The sequence below is a fragment of the Malurus melanocephalus genome, unplaced genomic scaffold, assembly GCF_030028575.1.
Source record: "Malurus melanocephalus ecotype Western Australia unplaced genomic scaffold, MMel_1.1 scaffold_445, whole genome shotgun sequence".
Classification (NCBI taxonomy): Eukaryota; Metazoa; Chordata; class Aves; order Passeriformes; family Maluridae; genus Malurus; species Malurus melanocephalus.
In genome coordinates this window covers 233,441-248,514 of record NW_026623677.1, presented here as the reverse complement: position 1 = coordinate 248,514, position 15,074 = coordinate 233,441, and the positions used below count along the sequence as shown (strand labels likewise).

The following is a 15,074-nucleotide window of genomic DNA, read 5'->3' as shown; positions in this document are numbered from 1 at the left end:
TATTTCTGCAGGCATTTTCATTTCTGGAAGGAAGCAAATTGTGCTTTGCATTTTAATTTGCCATGACAACTGATTTTTCTCCTAAAACATTTCTTAGAAACATAATACAATTCCTACTTTCACTTGCCATCGTGCAAACGGCTCGTCACTGGCCACRAAGTTCACGGCCTCTGTGATGTTCAGGAGTGGGATCTGGCAGTCAACAGCCTCAGAGCTCAGAAAATCTGCTTTTGTGCTTTCTTGTTCTCGTGATATCCATTCCCTATCAAGACGCTGCAGTGAAATGGAGGGAGAATGCAGAAACTGAGGGCTCGTGTAAAGAAATTCCAGTTGTCAATGTATGTTTATATTTCTAATCAATAACATAGGRCATTCCTGGGTGGTTTATTTCACGGAATAAAGGATTCATGCTGTTACTATAGATTCAGTAAAGGGGAATCCATGCTTAGCCATGCATGCAGGTGGTTTATTGATTTAGGAGGTGTTGTGGTCTGCATTTGGGACAAGCAGCTGGGATTGTCTAGAGAAGCTAGAGAAACTTTGTGTTTGCTCCTGTAATTCAGCAGCCAGCTCGTGCTTCCTTGAAGGTGTTGAGCAACTCCTCTGGATCAGCTGCACAAAAAGATTCCAGCTTGAGAAGAGCCTACAGAGCCCTAAGCAGGCACAGAAAATCTCAGCTGTGCCTTGTGAGCGTGCCAGCGCTGATGGGAGTCAGGCTGACTGTCTGCTCTGAGGTGGATTTATGAGTTTAATCAAATGTTTCATATCTGAGGATGCTGATCCACCAAATAACTCAGTTGCAGCATTGCCTGTGTATAGATGTTTATGATAAAATTACAGTGCTGGCATAAGAGATGGGTTTGATGCTCATCAAAACTTCTGATTTGATGTTGAGCTATGACTAAGAAAATTCAAATTAGAGCCTCTGCATAACTGTGTTGAGGAAACCTTATATTCAACCACAAAACTTAGCATTTAAATGTGTTTAGGAAAACAACCAAGGGTAGTGATTCCAGATGCACAAAATGGGAAATAATATTGTGATTTCAGGCTTCAGTGGACTGCAGTGCAGCTGAACCAAACAGGAGTCAAACAAAACTTCACAGAGAAAAAGAGCAAGAACTCATAGCTGGGCATTTCCAGGGAACCAGTCCTGGAAAATCTGAGCCTTTTCAGCTTCCCTCACTTGCAGCACACACATTGGCAGAGAGCTTGGAATGCGTTTGTAACCCACTGTGGCAGCGAGAGGGGATAGAATGGGTCAGAGTAAAAGATTTTTATAGAAGCATGTCAAAGTTTGATTGTATCATCAATATTTTAGGGTCTGGCAGGAAGCTGCTTACGATTAACCTGGTGAGCTGGCAGTGCAGGCTGGGAGAGTCCGTGAATCCCTGGCCAAACACRCGGATCCTGGCACAGCCCGAGGCAYGGACATCGCAGAGGCCCCCRTTCTCCAAACCCGTGATTTCCAAGGTTTGCTCTGCAAGGGGGAGATGGACACAAAAGCTTTAGAGAGCAGCACTCAGGTGCTGTTCTGCTCTGCTTTGTCAGAGATTTTGTTGGGGTTGTTCCTGGCTGTTGTGGATTCSTATTTTTCCTTAGGGTCTCCCTGGCATCTCGCAAGGATCTCCCATCCATTTCCTCTGAGCTGTAGTTTGGCTGAAACAGAAGCTCTCTGTCGCCTGATATTCTAATGGTACATAAGTTCAGCTCTGATTTGAGGGGCAGAATGCCCTGAGCTGAGTTGATAACCTTCCCCAGCACCTTGCTGTTCCTTTAGGGCTCTGCCATTTAGGCTGTAATTAGGAAAAATGCTGTTTTAAACATTGCCATCCCACCAGATTGCAGCCTGTAACAACTGAGCTGCATTATTCCAGAGAAAGGAAGGAAGGAAAGCAAAATAAATGTGAAAAACAGTGAAAAGCCTTTTCTCCCCTCCCCGCACTTCTGAAATGCTTTTAGCTTTCCTTTCATTTTTTAAAAAATTGATTTTATTGCCGCAGTATTACCAGCACTGCTGGACACTTTGCAATATTTACAAGAAGAGAAATCGTTTACAGCTTATCAGCTTTCATCAGTTACTAGTGGATTCCTGTAATGTACAAAACTATTAGTCAGATGTGGTGACTGGTTTTGATAAATTGCCTTCTTCTGTGGTTAGTGCATAAAAATTAAAAAAAAAAAAAGGAAAAAAAAGAAAAAAAAAAAGCTTTATTATGTTTTTCATAAGATTTTAATAGTTAGCCCCACTAGTACTGAGCTAGCTCGGGTTGCATCAGTGTTTTCAGTATCGCTGCAGATTTTCAGGATTCTGTGGGTGAAGTGGAATTTCCTGGGGAGGAGAGAGGCACAGGGATGGGCTCCTGCAGCATTTCCCGTTCCATGAAAGCACTCTCAGGTCAGTTGATTGTTGATGAGACCCTGTTCTCCCCGAGGGTTTTCTTACATCTTTATGGCCACACTTCTGTGTCAGGGTCAGGGCAAGATCACCCAGGCCTGGTGCTTTTCCCAGTGCTCCACAGTATCAGCTCAGGGGTTGGTATTTATTTCTCTCAAAATGTTCTGTGCACATTTATCAGGGTTTGACCCCAGCCAGAGCTGAGTTGTCACAGGAGCTTCCTCACTGCTCCTCCTGGCAGCATCAGGGAGATAAGCAAAAGGGAGAGGSTGAGAAAATGCATAAATTGATATTAGGGCAATTTAATAGCGGAGAAAAGAAAGAAAATTGAAATAATKATAATAATCATGATAAAATGTTTATGTGCAATGCATAATATAATATCCCCCCAGTTTATACACTGAGAGTGRTGCCATATGRAATGGRATATCCCTTTGGTCAGTGGGGTCACCTGTCCTGTCTGTGTCCCCTCCCAGCTCTTTGTGCACCCCCAGACTACTGGCTGGGTGTGAGAACCTGAAAATTCCTTTCCTTAATAAAAACCCTACTTGGTTACAACTGAAAACATCAGTGTCTTATCAGCTTTAAGTCTGATGGAAAATACAAACAAACATAATGTCTTCTTTGTTAAAAAAATGAGTGCTAGAGTTCAGCCTTTAGACCTCAGTATAGGCAGCACATAAATATTGACAATGGTTGTTAATTTTATCTGTTTCTTTAAAATGAGTTGYCACATGCAATGGGTGTAAGGAATTTTAGGCATTTGGTTTTAATGAGGATTCCTGTCTGTCTTCCCCTCTGCCTTCCAGTCTTGTTATAAATTAGCCAGTTTCAACCAAACAAGGGAGTTGAATTCTCCATAGCACTGGCTTTGGAAAAGTCCAGGTGTTGACATCAGAAGGAAGCATTGGAGACCTTGAAAAACCCCAGAAAAAGAGCTGCAGGTAGTTCAGCTGCAGACAGGAGCAATAAAAAAAGCTGGGAAACATCACAMAGGTGAGAACGAGGGCAAAAGTGCAGATATCCAGAGGTTGTGGAGGCTGTGAGACCTGGGATGGATGTCTGATTTCTGCAGAGGGGCAAGTTAGAGGCAGGAGAGAAACCTGTATGTAATCAGGCAGTTGCTGGAACAGACTTGTAAAAAGGATGATCTATTTGAACATTAATAATTTATGTTTAGGGAGCGTGAATGTCAAAATACAACAAAATTCTGGGCAGAACATCCTCCTCCTTTTCTCTGTATARGCCCTATAGGCCAAAAATGTGCTTTGACTTTTACTAGCAGATTAAAAACTGAAGCTCAGGGTGGCACCTGGGGCTCAGATGTGAGGCAGGGTGCAGCATTTATTGGGGAGGATTTGAGGAGCTGTGTTTTCACATCCACTGGCTCAGTCATGGGTGTTTTGTTGCAGTGTATTATGTAAATAATATGCACAGATGTAGAAGTAAAATGAAGACAGGTGACACAAAATCAAGAATATTGAAAAAATTACGGTTATTGAAGTCTTACTGATGGAAAGATATGGTTCATGCTGGATTTACACTTTTGATTAGAAAAGTATCCCAGCACAAATAAACTTTCTCCTGCCATGCTTGAAAACTATGCTTGGGGCTTTGGGCTGGAACAGCAGAACCAAAATTGAAACCACAGAGATTTTTGTTTAAGCAAAGAGAAGGGAAAAAACTGCCCTGCTTTTCTTGAAGAGGATGATAAATAAGCAATCTAAGCCATGAAAAGGAAATCAAGAGCCAGATCATAAGTGCTGGGTTGGGTCAAAGCTTTGCTGATAAATGGCCCATGATGCCCAATTGTCCCTTCCTTGGAATCAGGTTACAGATTGAATGATTTTCCATGCCAGAGCTTGCTGGTGTGGATGGGCACCTCCAGCTATCATAGATATGAGGGTTCTGCATCAGAGCAAATTGATGCTTAATTATCTCTACAGCTTGGAGAGAGCAAGTTTGAGTYTGCCTCCATTTAAATGTTTGCAGAAATATTGAATTTCTTTTGTATATTTTTGTTATTTCTGTAATCACAGACACAATCTCTGCAGGATTATCCTGGAATTCGTGCTATCCATGACCTAAAGCTCATTTGATAATCCTCTCTGAGCAAAAAYTATCAGCAGCCATGTGCCATTTGCCAGGAGTTTTGCACATCAGTGACCTCCCTGGCTTCTAAAYGAAAACTCTGATTTTCCTGCTTCCAAAACCAGGCCTCAGAGAACCTCAGCAGCTGAAGGAACTGGGGGTTTTCAGTCTGGAGGAGGCTCATGGGGACCATCTCTCTACAGCTCCCAGAAAAGAGGTGGTGGAAAGGGCTGTGTTGGTCTTTTCTCCCAAGTGACAAGTGACAGGACAAGGGGAAATGGACTCAAATCGCAGCAAGGGAAGTTTAGATGGGATATTATGAAAAGTTCCTGCACCTAAAGGGTGGGCAAGCACTGGGACAGGCTTCCCAGTGAAGATGGACTCACCATCCCTGGGGGAATTTCAAAGACGTGCAGAATTGGTACTTGGGGACGTGGTTTAGTGCTGGGCTTGGCAGTGCTGGGTTAACAGTTGGACTCGATGACCTTRGGGATTTTTTCCAACCTAAACAGCTCTGTTTCCATAGTAGCAAACTCTAAACCTATGAACTTTCACTGGCATGGAGTGAATTCTACTTTGAGGTYTTCTGGTATCCAGTACGGATTGCAGAAATTAACCCTGGGAGAGTGTGGGAAAAAGCATTTTGCAAGAACTCCCTGCGTGTGAGAAATGGCCTGGCTCAATCTCACACTGAAAGCATCCATGTGCTGCAACAATATGGCAGATTATTTTTYGCTTTAGAAATCTCACTATGACATTTCAGGTTTATTTAATCCTTCTATTTTTAAAAGGCTTGCTAGCAATGTACTTCAGCAATAGAAAGGAAAATGATCGTGCCGTTGACTATAGAATATTTCTTCTTTTCCAGATGGCCTGGAGAGGTGACATCATGTAAAATTCTGGTTGTGCATTCATGGTGCTCACTGGCACACCACAGCAGGTCTCAGTTCTGATTTCTCAAAGGGATTGCTGGGCAGAGCCCTTGGCAGCATCTTGAGGCTTTCTGTTAGTGAGAACAGTGATACCTCTCAAATTGAAGGGTCATTGGGTCATTTGGGTCATTGTGGTGTCATCTTGGTCCTTAGCTCCACTCTAGCGTACAATTGGTCATCTTTAGTAATTTTGCCACCTTTAAAGTTACTGAATTAAATTAAATCTGATTGTTACACTCGGGGTTTTGCTCACAATTGGTTGAGCGTTCCGTATTTGATGGATTGTGGGCTTTTTACACAACATAATATAAAGGCATTACTGGTTTGCTCTGAATTTTTGGCTTTGATCAGCTTGAGTCAGGCCTTCAAATGTTTTGCAGGTGTTAATTCTAATTTATAAATTGTTATGCATTTGCTATTTATGTTGTGTGCGCATGTATTTGGGGAAGGAGCTTTGTTTTTTGTTTTCTTTTGGATTTAACAAGATTTCAGGCTGAAATTTCCTGCGGTACCTGTCCTGAAGTAAAGAAGTTATGGGTGTGCTTCTGAGGTGTCTGGCTTTGGTCAGTTTAAATCAGACCTGTAATTTTGTAAGCTTTTGTAGCAATTTAATTCTATGTGTTTCAGAAAATGGTTTTGTTTAGCTACGTGTTCCACTGGACTGTTTTCACTGCTTTGCATTAAAGCAAATAAACCTAATCTCCAGGAAAGACTAATCTCCCTGATCTGGTTTGCAGGGAGTAGTATGGATCACTGAGCATGCAGCCTTCCATGTCCCTTATCACAAGGAGGATTTGATATCCATTTAAAATTCGGTTTCTATTGACTTTGTAACTATCCAGCTAATAGCATTCTTCCTGCTCAGCCAGGTCTGTGCCTCCAAYGGAAGGAGGTGGGACTAAAAACAGTAGATTAAAGCTGGTATTGATGTTTGCCTTTTCAGATGCTTGTTTATTGCATCTGCACCAGGAAAAGCTAAAGAAAAACTGCTATGAAAAGGAAAAAGTCTTGAAAACTAGCATGAAGTTTCCAGCCACTGAAAACTGCCCACAAATGCATTTTGTGACTGAGAAAAATGTGTCTCCAAGCAGAGCATGTGGGTGTTGGTGAGGATGCATCAACAGTAGTTAAAAGTTCGTCGTTTTTTTCTCTTTTTCTTTTGTAAATTTTGTCATTCTTTCTAAAACTTTTGTGGTTGGAGGTGTTCATTCCTCGAAAAGAACAAAAGTTCTATTTTCAAAAGCTGACAAATCCTACATTCAAAAATTGATGTTTTGACAAGTAATCTCAAAGCTGGATATTTAATCATGATACCTTTTGTAATTATGATTACAAATAGTGGCTCTGTTTTTAGCCTGAGAAGAATGTATTTGTGTAAATTTTTATGGCCCAGACCTGAAGACACTAGAGAAAAATAATTTTCTTTATGTTGGATGCTCCAAGTCCCATCCAACCTGACCCTGAACACTTTCAGGGATGGACATCCACAGCCTTTCTGGGCAACCTCAGTGTTGAGGAGGACCACTCCCCTGTAGARGACTGGGAGAAGTGTGTTTTGTAAATAAACATTTAAAAGTATTTTTTTACCCCAGTTTGTTTTCAGTATTAAATCATAAATTGGTTWAAGGAGGAAAAAGCTGAATAACTGAGCCCAATGCAGTCTTGGATTGCATAATATATATCTTCATATTTATTCTTTGTCTACTTTTGAATATTATTCAGTGACACTGAGGGAAAAAATTGATATTAAGTGGAGATAACAGGTCTCAGAAGAAAAGTTTTCATTTTCAAGTTATTTAGAACTTTTTGTATGGAGTACTGATATCATAGTGAGGCGTCTTTAATGTCAGCTTAAAGGAAATAAGAATATATCCTTAATATCTTTAAGCCCAGTGTAAAGAACGCAGTCCCAGTGGGAGGGGAGGTGAGTATTAAAGTGTGGTTTATGCTGCCATGGTACATGGAGATGTGCTTGAAATGTTCCCTGTCTTACAGAATTCATTACTGAAGAAAAATATATTTGATAGAAGGAGATGCCCCAACTTCTGAACTTTAGTACAAGAACACTGCCTCATAGTGAACGTGCACATGTGAGAGGGAACGTGGAGGATACGGGCAGTGGAAAGTTTCAACCTTCCCTCAGCTGGATCGACAGGAAAAGTCAACACTGTGGAATGTAAAGGGCAATAATTAGYATGAGAAAAAAAGGAAAAATAAAAGAACAGTTGTGAAAAAGAGACCTGATTTTTGTCTTGACAGTGTAACTTCATCAAAGGGATAGTAACTGTGACTTTGCTAATACTGTGTCCACCAAAGTCAATGGAATTGTTATAATGAAGAGTGAAATGAAGCCAAATGAATTACTATTTGAAAAGAAGAAGTGTGTTTTAAGGAATGATACCATTTAATATTTTGTTTTACAGCAATAGCCCTCTGTTTGGCARGAAAAGTTTAAAAGCAGTAAGCACAGTGTTTGCTGTTCTCACAAGCACATTTGGCTCTTATGAAATCCAATTTTGAAAAATCAATAGAATTGCTAAAATGTGCTGCAACCTCTCTGCCACAGAGCATGTTTTGCCATATTAGCAAAAAGCTTGGTTAGTTTTTTTCTTTTGTTACTAACCCAAACAATTTGAAAAATTGATCAATTCCTGTGGAGAGGGTCACAGTTTCTGGTAACTCTATTTCTAGGGTTATAAAATGGATTTCTACCTTGAAGGTCTGGTCACACCAGCAACACAGGCTGGTCCCAGCCACAGAGAGCACCAGCCTTACACACACTGAGTAATATTTTTCATTGTAGATATCCTGGGGTTTTAAGAAATTGATTAAATTTTCTTTGAAAAATCTAATATGCATTTTTTAATTTGTATAGCCTAATTTATTCAAGGAGAGCATCTATTAACCCAATGGACCCTTATGTCCCCCTCTGTATCACATCAGGAAAATACATAGTGAAAATGCCAAAAGGTATTCATTAGCTTGACATGCTAACAGCCCTTAAATAATCATTATGATTTGGAATTTAAAGATCACTGGATTGATAGAAGTGGGAGAAAAGTATTTATTTCAGTCAGAATGTTCCCATTCAAAGTCTCCAAAGCAGATTGGAGTTTGATGTGGACAACTGAAATACTCTGTCCCCTTTCCCCTGGGGATCTGGAAAAAACTTAAGTATTTTCTTTGTATGTCTTCCTYGTGTTTTGTCCATGAAAATGAGAATTAAGCTTAAAATTAAAGCACAATTACATAAACAGTGAGATTTCTATAAAATGTCCCTGACCTTGCATTCCTGTTCTGATCTGATCTGACATTTTCCATTGGAAGACCCAGCTTGAAGAACTGTAATGGCTGACCTCATATTTTGCTCATTATATATATAATTTTTTTTTTAAACAGTGTGCTATAATTCATATTATTTAATTTCAGCACATGAACAAGACCCAAAGCAGCCYGTTAAATTCAGAGAGGTCTATACAACCACTCTAAAAATAACAGGGTGTAATTGGAGTCACTGCTGTGGCAGATGGGTCTGAGGGACCTGTGTGGTTGTGGTTCACAGCTCTGAAAATGCAGTTGGGTTCACAGCCCCTCTTAATGACACCAATGAAATGTATTGATACAAAAATGGGATGTCTTTAAGTGTGGTAGGTGAGTGTTCCCTTCTCACCTCCTCACCATCATTTTTTGTTCATTTTGATGTCTTTGCCAGTTAATTTTTTTTTTTTTCTGCACAGAACTTTCCGCATAGAAATTTAAACTTCAAGTGTCATTACTTCACTGAAACTAATTTGTCCTTATTATTCCTCATTACCTTTTATCTTGTAATTGCTCTTTAGAGCTTCATACAATCTGCATATTACATTGCTCTATGTGTGCTTTACTAGTMCTGATTTTTTTTTTTTTTTTATAAGCAACATGGTCAATATATACAAATGGTAAGCACCAACCTGATTTGCTATCTGCTGTAATTGGATTCTGCCTTTAATTACAGGTGGTAATGACATTTTAAGCACCTTATACAGGTGTTGAGGGGGGTGTGGGTTATGAAATGTTAAGCAACATTAAGAAATTCTAAGCTTCTGGAGCGCTGCCAAATTTCAGAGGTGCCTTTCAACTCCAAATAGCGATTTTCATGTGAGGATAATTATAGCTCTGGCCACCTGGACTGCTCCTGCTGGAGTCAGGCAGAGCAGAGCAAGCCTGTCTGCAAGCCACACTTTACATCTTCTCTCTTTATACKTGTTTTCATTTAAAATTACTCCAAATATATCATGGCCTGTATTCCAATGCCTAAAAATACTGCAGGGCCATCTTTTTTTTGTGTGTGTTTGCTGGCCAAAACCAGGGGCAGAATATATCTTTATGTATTGGCAGCATAGCTTAGGTTGGGTGACCTTGGAAAAGATATTTGAATTATGTTGATGGCCTCCTTGATCTTGGGGGAGTTTTAATTCACATCTATAATTCCAGCCTGAGAAAATTAGACGGAGATTTGTTTTGGAACTGATGGGGAAATATAAAGCCAGCAAAAGKAGTTGTCTTTTCCTTCATTACTCACATAGCTTCCCCTGGAAAGTATCTTTTCCCTAGCAATGGCACTCAAATCTCAAAGGTTTTCCAAAATCAATGTATATTCTTCTGTTTCTTCAGTCCTGACTTTTTGAAAAGAAAGTGGAGGAGGCAGCGCTTTTATACGCCCTGCAGAAACCAAATTAAATTCTTAATTTCTCTTCCTTTCTTTCCCTTCCTACAGAACTTCTGCTTATTATTCCCAAAGCCCAGGGGCTTATCCTGCCTGTGCTTGCACGGTGATGGTTTCCTGTGGCTGGGCCAGGGTTCCTGAGCTCCCAGTGACAAGGAGCAGGCAACTTTATTTCTGAGATTAATCTCAATTCTTCATCTCTAATGACCTTTTCTGGTGTGAAATCCTGGCTTTAGTGACGTCAGCAGGACTTTGGTTCTGAGCTCTTCCAGTCCTTTGAACTGACATTTTAGAGGTTCCTTGTTGCTGTGTGGTGCTGCTGTGCTTTTCCCTGTGCTTTTCCCTTGGGATATGTGTGGAAACAGCCCTGGGGGTGTGTAGCTGAAGAAAAGGAGGCTCAGGGGGGGACCTTATTGCCCTCTGCACTCCCTGGAAGGAGTTGTATCCAGCTGGGGATTGGTTTCTTCTCTCAAGTAAAAGGCAATAAGACAAGAGGAAACGGCATCTGGTTGTGCCAAGAGATGTTTAAATTGGATATTAAGGAAAAAWTTATTGACTGAAAGKGTTGTCAGGCWTTGGAACAGGCAGGACAGGGAAGTGATGGAGTCACCATCCCTGCAAGTKYTCCRAAAACYRCCCAGATGTGACACTTGGGGACRTGGTTTAGTGGTGAGGATGAAAAGTGCTTGGACTCCACGATCTCCCAGRTCTTTTCCAATCWMAATGATCCTATGCTGTCTGTGTAGGACATTTCTGCCTATGGAAAGTGAAAACAAGCAGATATCTCTGGATATATTGTGGATGAAATTCAAAAATCAAGAACAGCTAAAGCTGAAGCTCGCACAAAGGCTTATCTTGATTGATTGTACCAAATTATCTAGATGACCTTTRCTAAGTATTATAATGTCAGGGTGACTGGCATGCCAGAACTAAAGTTTTATTTCTCCTTCTTGGGGATCTGACCTCTGGCTGTGTGTATAGATCTGCTTTACATTGCACTCACAAGATCAGGTAATTTTATATACATAAAGAAAAAATATTCTAAATCACTAATAAATGAATTTGTGAATAGTCTGTAATAATGGAGTTCATCCCATTGATTCACTCTAGACTGTGGCAGTACTTTTCCCTCCCCACAGTTACTGCTAGACCAAGCTTACCGTGTGGGGTTTTCTCTTGACTTCTCTGCATTTACACCAAAGACAAGGGAGAATATAAAAAAAAAAAAATAAGCATGCCTGTTGTTACCTTGGTTTTAATTTTTCTGGTTTTTAATTTTTTTTTGTTAATTTCACTCAAAGTCAGCTTGAGCTTCAGATGCTTCTCTGTCTCTGTGTCACTATTACAAGGATGGACCAGGTCTTGCTGTCTGAGCTCTCACCTTCCCAGCATGTGCTGGTGTTTCACCAGTCCAGTTTTTGTGTCAGAAATAATGCTAAAGCTGTCAATGGTAATTTTTTCATGACACTGACACTCACCCCCAGAAAACAGAGCAGTATAAAGGGTATAAAATATAAATTAAGGGAAATTTCTAGTTCCCTAATTGCAGCAGTGAGTCTCTTCTGCAGGTCCAACACCAAGCTCCCTTTCCCTAGGGAAACTGAGCAAAAACTCAGCCCCTCTGAGCAGCTCTCACCCAGCAGAGACCCTGAGGTAGCCCAGATGAAAGAAAGCAGGTTTTCATTTCACTGGCACTGAAAAGAGTAGGAAACTTGAGACATTAATGGCTGGAAAACTGGAAAGATTAATTCGATGYACCCTGAGCTCTAATAAACCAGACTGCCCAGACAGAAGTGATTTGAAGCAAAGASCAGCTACCCCATATTCCTCASTGGAGAAGAGTGAATGATGGGATCATGGAGTGGCAGGCTGGAAAGGACCCCAAGACTCATCTGGTCCAGCCTCTGTTGGAAAAAGCGTTGTCTGGATGAGATGGGGCAGCACCCTGTCCAACTGAACCCCAAAAGTGACAAAGCAAAGGCAGCAAGAGACAGACCAAGCAGTCAGGGCAGAGGAAGGCAGTGATTTAGGGGGTGTTTGCTGCAGCTGATGTGTGTTTATCTTCCAGTTCTCACCTCCCTGGGCAATCTCAGGCTGTGCTCTGTGCTCTGTCCTTGTTTGTGTTTGATGTCACAGCRAGAAGACAAGGTGCCATTAGCTTTTGCTTGAGAGGTTATATTGAAGCTATTTTCTGCTAATTTGTGAGATTTCAGCCATAGCAAAGTAAAATTTTAAAATCTGACCTAAGCAAGCCCCCTAACCCCTCCAYATCACAGTGAAATTAAGTTAAACACTGAATTGTGTGCTGGACAATTGCTTCAATATTACTCAAGTCACGTTTCAGTCCCTGGTGTCAGTTATTCTCTGTCTGCAAGAGAATTAATTCCTTCATATTTAGGAAGCTATTCTGCAAATTTTAGCCTGCCATTAACAAAAACACAAATGTCAGGATATGTTTTAACTGCTTTAAACCCGTGCAATGAAGGTGTGTTTATTGTGAAGAACGTGGGTAACCCCATCCCTGACAGTAATAGGATATCCCTGATGGTACTGGGGTGTCAGATGTGCCATTGGGCTCCCAGGATCACTGGAGATTTGGATATCTCAGCCAAGCCATGGTGATTCACCATTAATGTGAGCTTTGCCTGTCCTAAACACAGACCAATGTCCCACGTGTTGCAGAAAAAGGTTTTACCCCACATTTAGGATGGGCTGAGAGAGMACACCTTGTCATTTCAGTTTAGCTGAAACACTGTGGCTCCTTAAGCCGCAGGAACTCAGGCTGAACCTGAATTAAACTCTGTGTCACTTCAAGCATGAGCTTCTGTGGATTGCTGAGGCAGAGTTCACATTCTGAAATCACTGCTAACATTTCTGCCTGTGCTCAGTTTAAAGCACTCTCAGCACTCACACAGGACATGGATTTATCCTTTGAGAGGCTGAGTTGTAAAGAAGAAACAAGCCCAGTGGGACAGTYTTCTGTGTAAATGTAATTCGTGAATATTTGCAGAATCAGGTCTGCAGGTATGTCCTGTAGCTRTTTGATGGCTTTGGCAGGGTTACTTGTTCACTTTGTCACTTTTAATTTTGTTTTGTTGCTAGTACAGTATTTGAAATTAATGTTCAAACTTTGTTCATTTTGTCACTTTTAATTTTGTTTTGTTACTAGCACAGTATTTGAAATTTTTGTCTAGGAGGAAAAAAAAAAAAAAAAAAAAAAAAAAAGTATTTCAAAACTTTAAAAAAAAAAATTAACCACAAGGTGAGCAAGACGCTTTTTTTTTTTTTTTTTTTTTTTGTAAGAAGCCTGCTTGTCAGCATGCCAGTGATAGATCAGATGTAAAGAAAATCACTTCTGCAAAACCAATTTGCTAAGGGGCTTGTAAAATCCATTTTTAAAAAGTTACTGAGGCAAAAAAGCGAAGGACCAGCCAACCAGATATTTTGATCGGCTCTTCAAGGTCAAACCCTGATTACTAATTCATCAAATACCTTACAGGTAGCACTGCTTGAGGAGCAAACAACTCGGTGCAGATGTTCTGCCCAATMATTCCAGCATGGAAAGGGTGTTTTACTCACTTTTGGCAGCACTGCAGTTGTGGGAGCTGTGGCTTTCAGAGCACTGACAGCCCAGCTTGGTACAGCGCCCGCGGGCATTACAGAGCTCAGGGCACCACAGAGCCATCAGGATTTCCTCCCAAGCACCAGACGGCTGTTTTCCAACAGGGAATGCTCCGTTTTGGTTCCCCARCACTCTCCTTTCACACTCATTTTCCAAAAGGGCGATCAGTGCGCTCGCCCAAGCCGCGTCATCTTTGAGCTGCAGGTCCAAAAGGCAAATTTCGATTGCCTCGTCCAGGTGTTTTCCCAGGAGGCCTTTACACACCGAGCCAATGGTGGAATTTGCAAGAGTTTGGTGGCAAATCTYCCGAGCCTTGGTGGCAGTCAGGCCACTGGGAGTGGGCCATGACAGCGGGAATTTTGTCTGAACCCCTTCAAAGTAGTCCTCAGGAAAAAAATAAGCAAAGCTCTCTGAGTCTCTCTGGGTGGGGCCATGCAGTGGGTGAAAGGATGAATATTCATAGTGCTTGTCTTGCCTTTTTGCTCTCCTTTGGTCTCCTGTTGGTTTGGTAGAGTCACCAGGACTGATGCTATTCATGGAAACATTGTGTGTGAGCTGGACCTCAGACCTGCCTCGCTTTTGAACTGCTTTGGACAAAAATCTCTGACCAAAAGGCTTCTTTGGTGATTTCTCATCTTTTCTTGAGGTCAGCTCTGTTTCCCAGTGAGTGACAAACTCGGATGTGACATCCAGATATGGGATTGCAGAGCTGTGATCCACGTGGCTGTGATGGCAACCAGAGGACTCAGGGGAAGGAKTCTGAAAGGCATTTTTTGTGTTTAGCACAGGCTCAGGCTTGGGGCTCCCCTTCTGGCACCTGCAGAATCTTTTCCTTTGCTTCCTCTCAGAAGGTGCTGGAGTCTTGTCAAATAAACTCTTCCCTGGAGGTATTCTGATTTAAAAATAGGAAGAGATTAGGAGGGAGAAAACTTTCAACAAATTTGTCTGTTGTAAAAGTAAAGTTTCTTTCCCTGAGGCTGGGGTAAGCATAAATTCCCAATCTACAAAAATATTTAGGAAAATGCTTAAATTTAATCTCTGCTTTCTTTAGTCACTTTTGCAGTGYCCTTCTTGTGTTGTCCCATGTTTTCTAGCTCTGCATGGGGACTTTCTAGTACGACTTTTTAGTGCTTTGCTGGAGCAGTGCCTAAGGACTCGATTTCTCTTTGCACAAGTTTTTCTGAGGTGCAGGTTACCCTTTGTGTACTACACATGAAGTAAGGCCTTGRATTTGTCCCTGGGTGACCCAGATTACTCTCAGAGAATGACAAAAAAGTCATATTTGTTTCAAGTCCTGTATTATGAAAATGATCTTTTTCTGTGTGC

General features: G+C 41.2%; 1 protein-coding gene across 1 annotated transcript in view; it reads right to left on the bottom strand.

Annotated features, from left to right (window-relative positions):
- Positions 1–15,074, bottom strand: part of LOC130581923 (von Willebrand factor D and EGF domain-containing protein-like) — a 154,938-nt gene that overhangs the window by 66,212 nt on the left and 73,652 nt on the right. Inside the window, 3 exon segments of the mRNA XM_057380324.1 lie at positions 118–273; positions 1,344–1,480; positions 13,706–14,640. Of these exon segments, the coding sequence (XP_057236307.1) occupies positions 118–273; positions 1,344–1,480; positions 13,706–14,640 (1,228 nt within the window).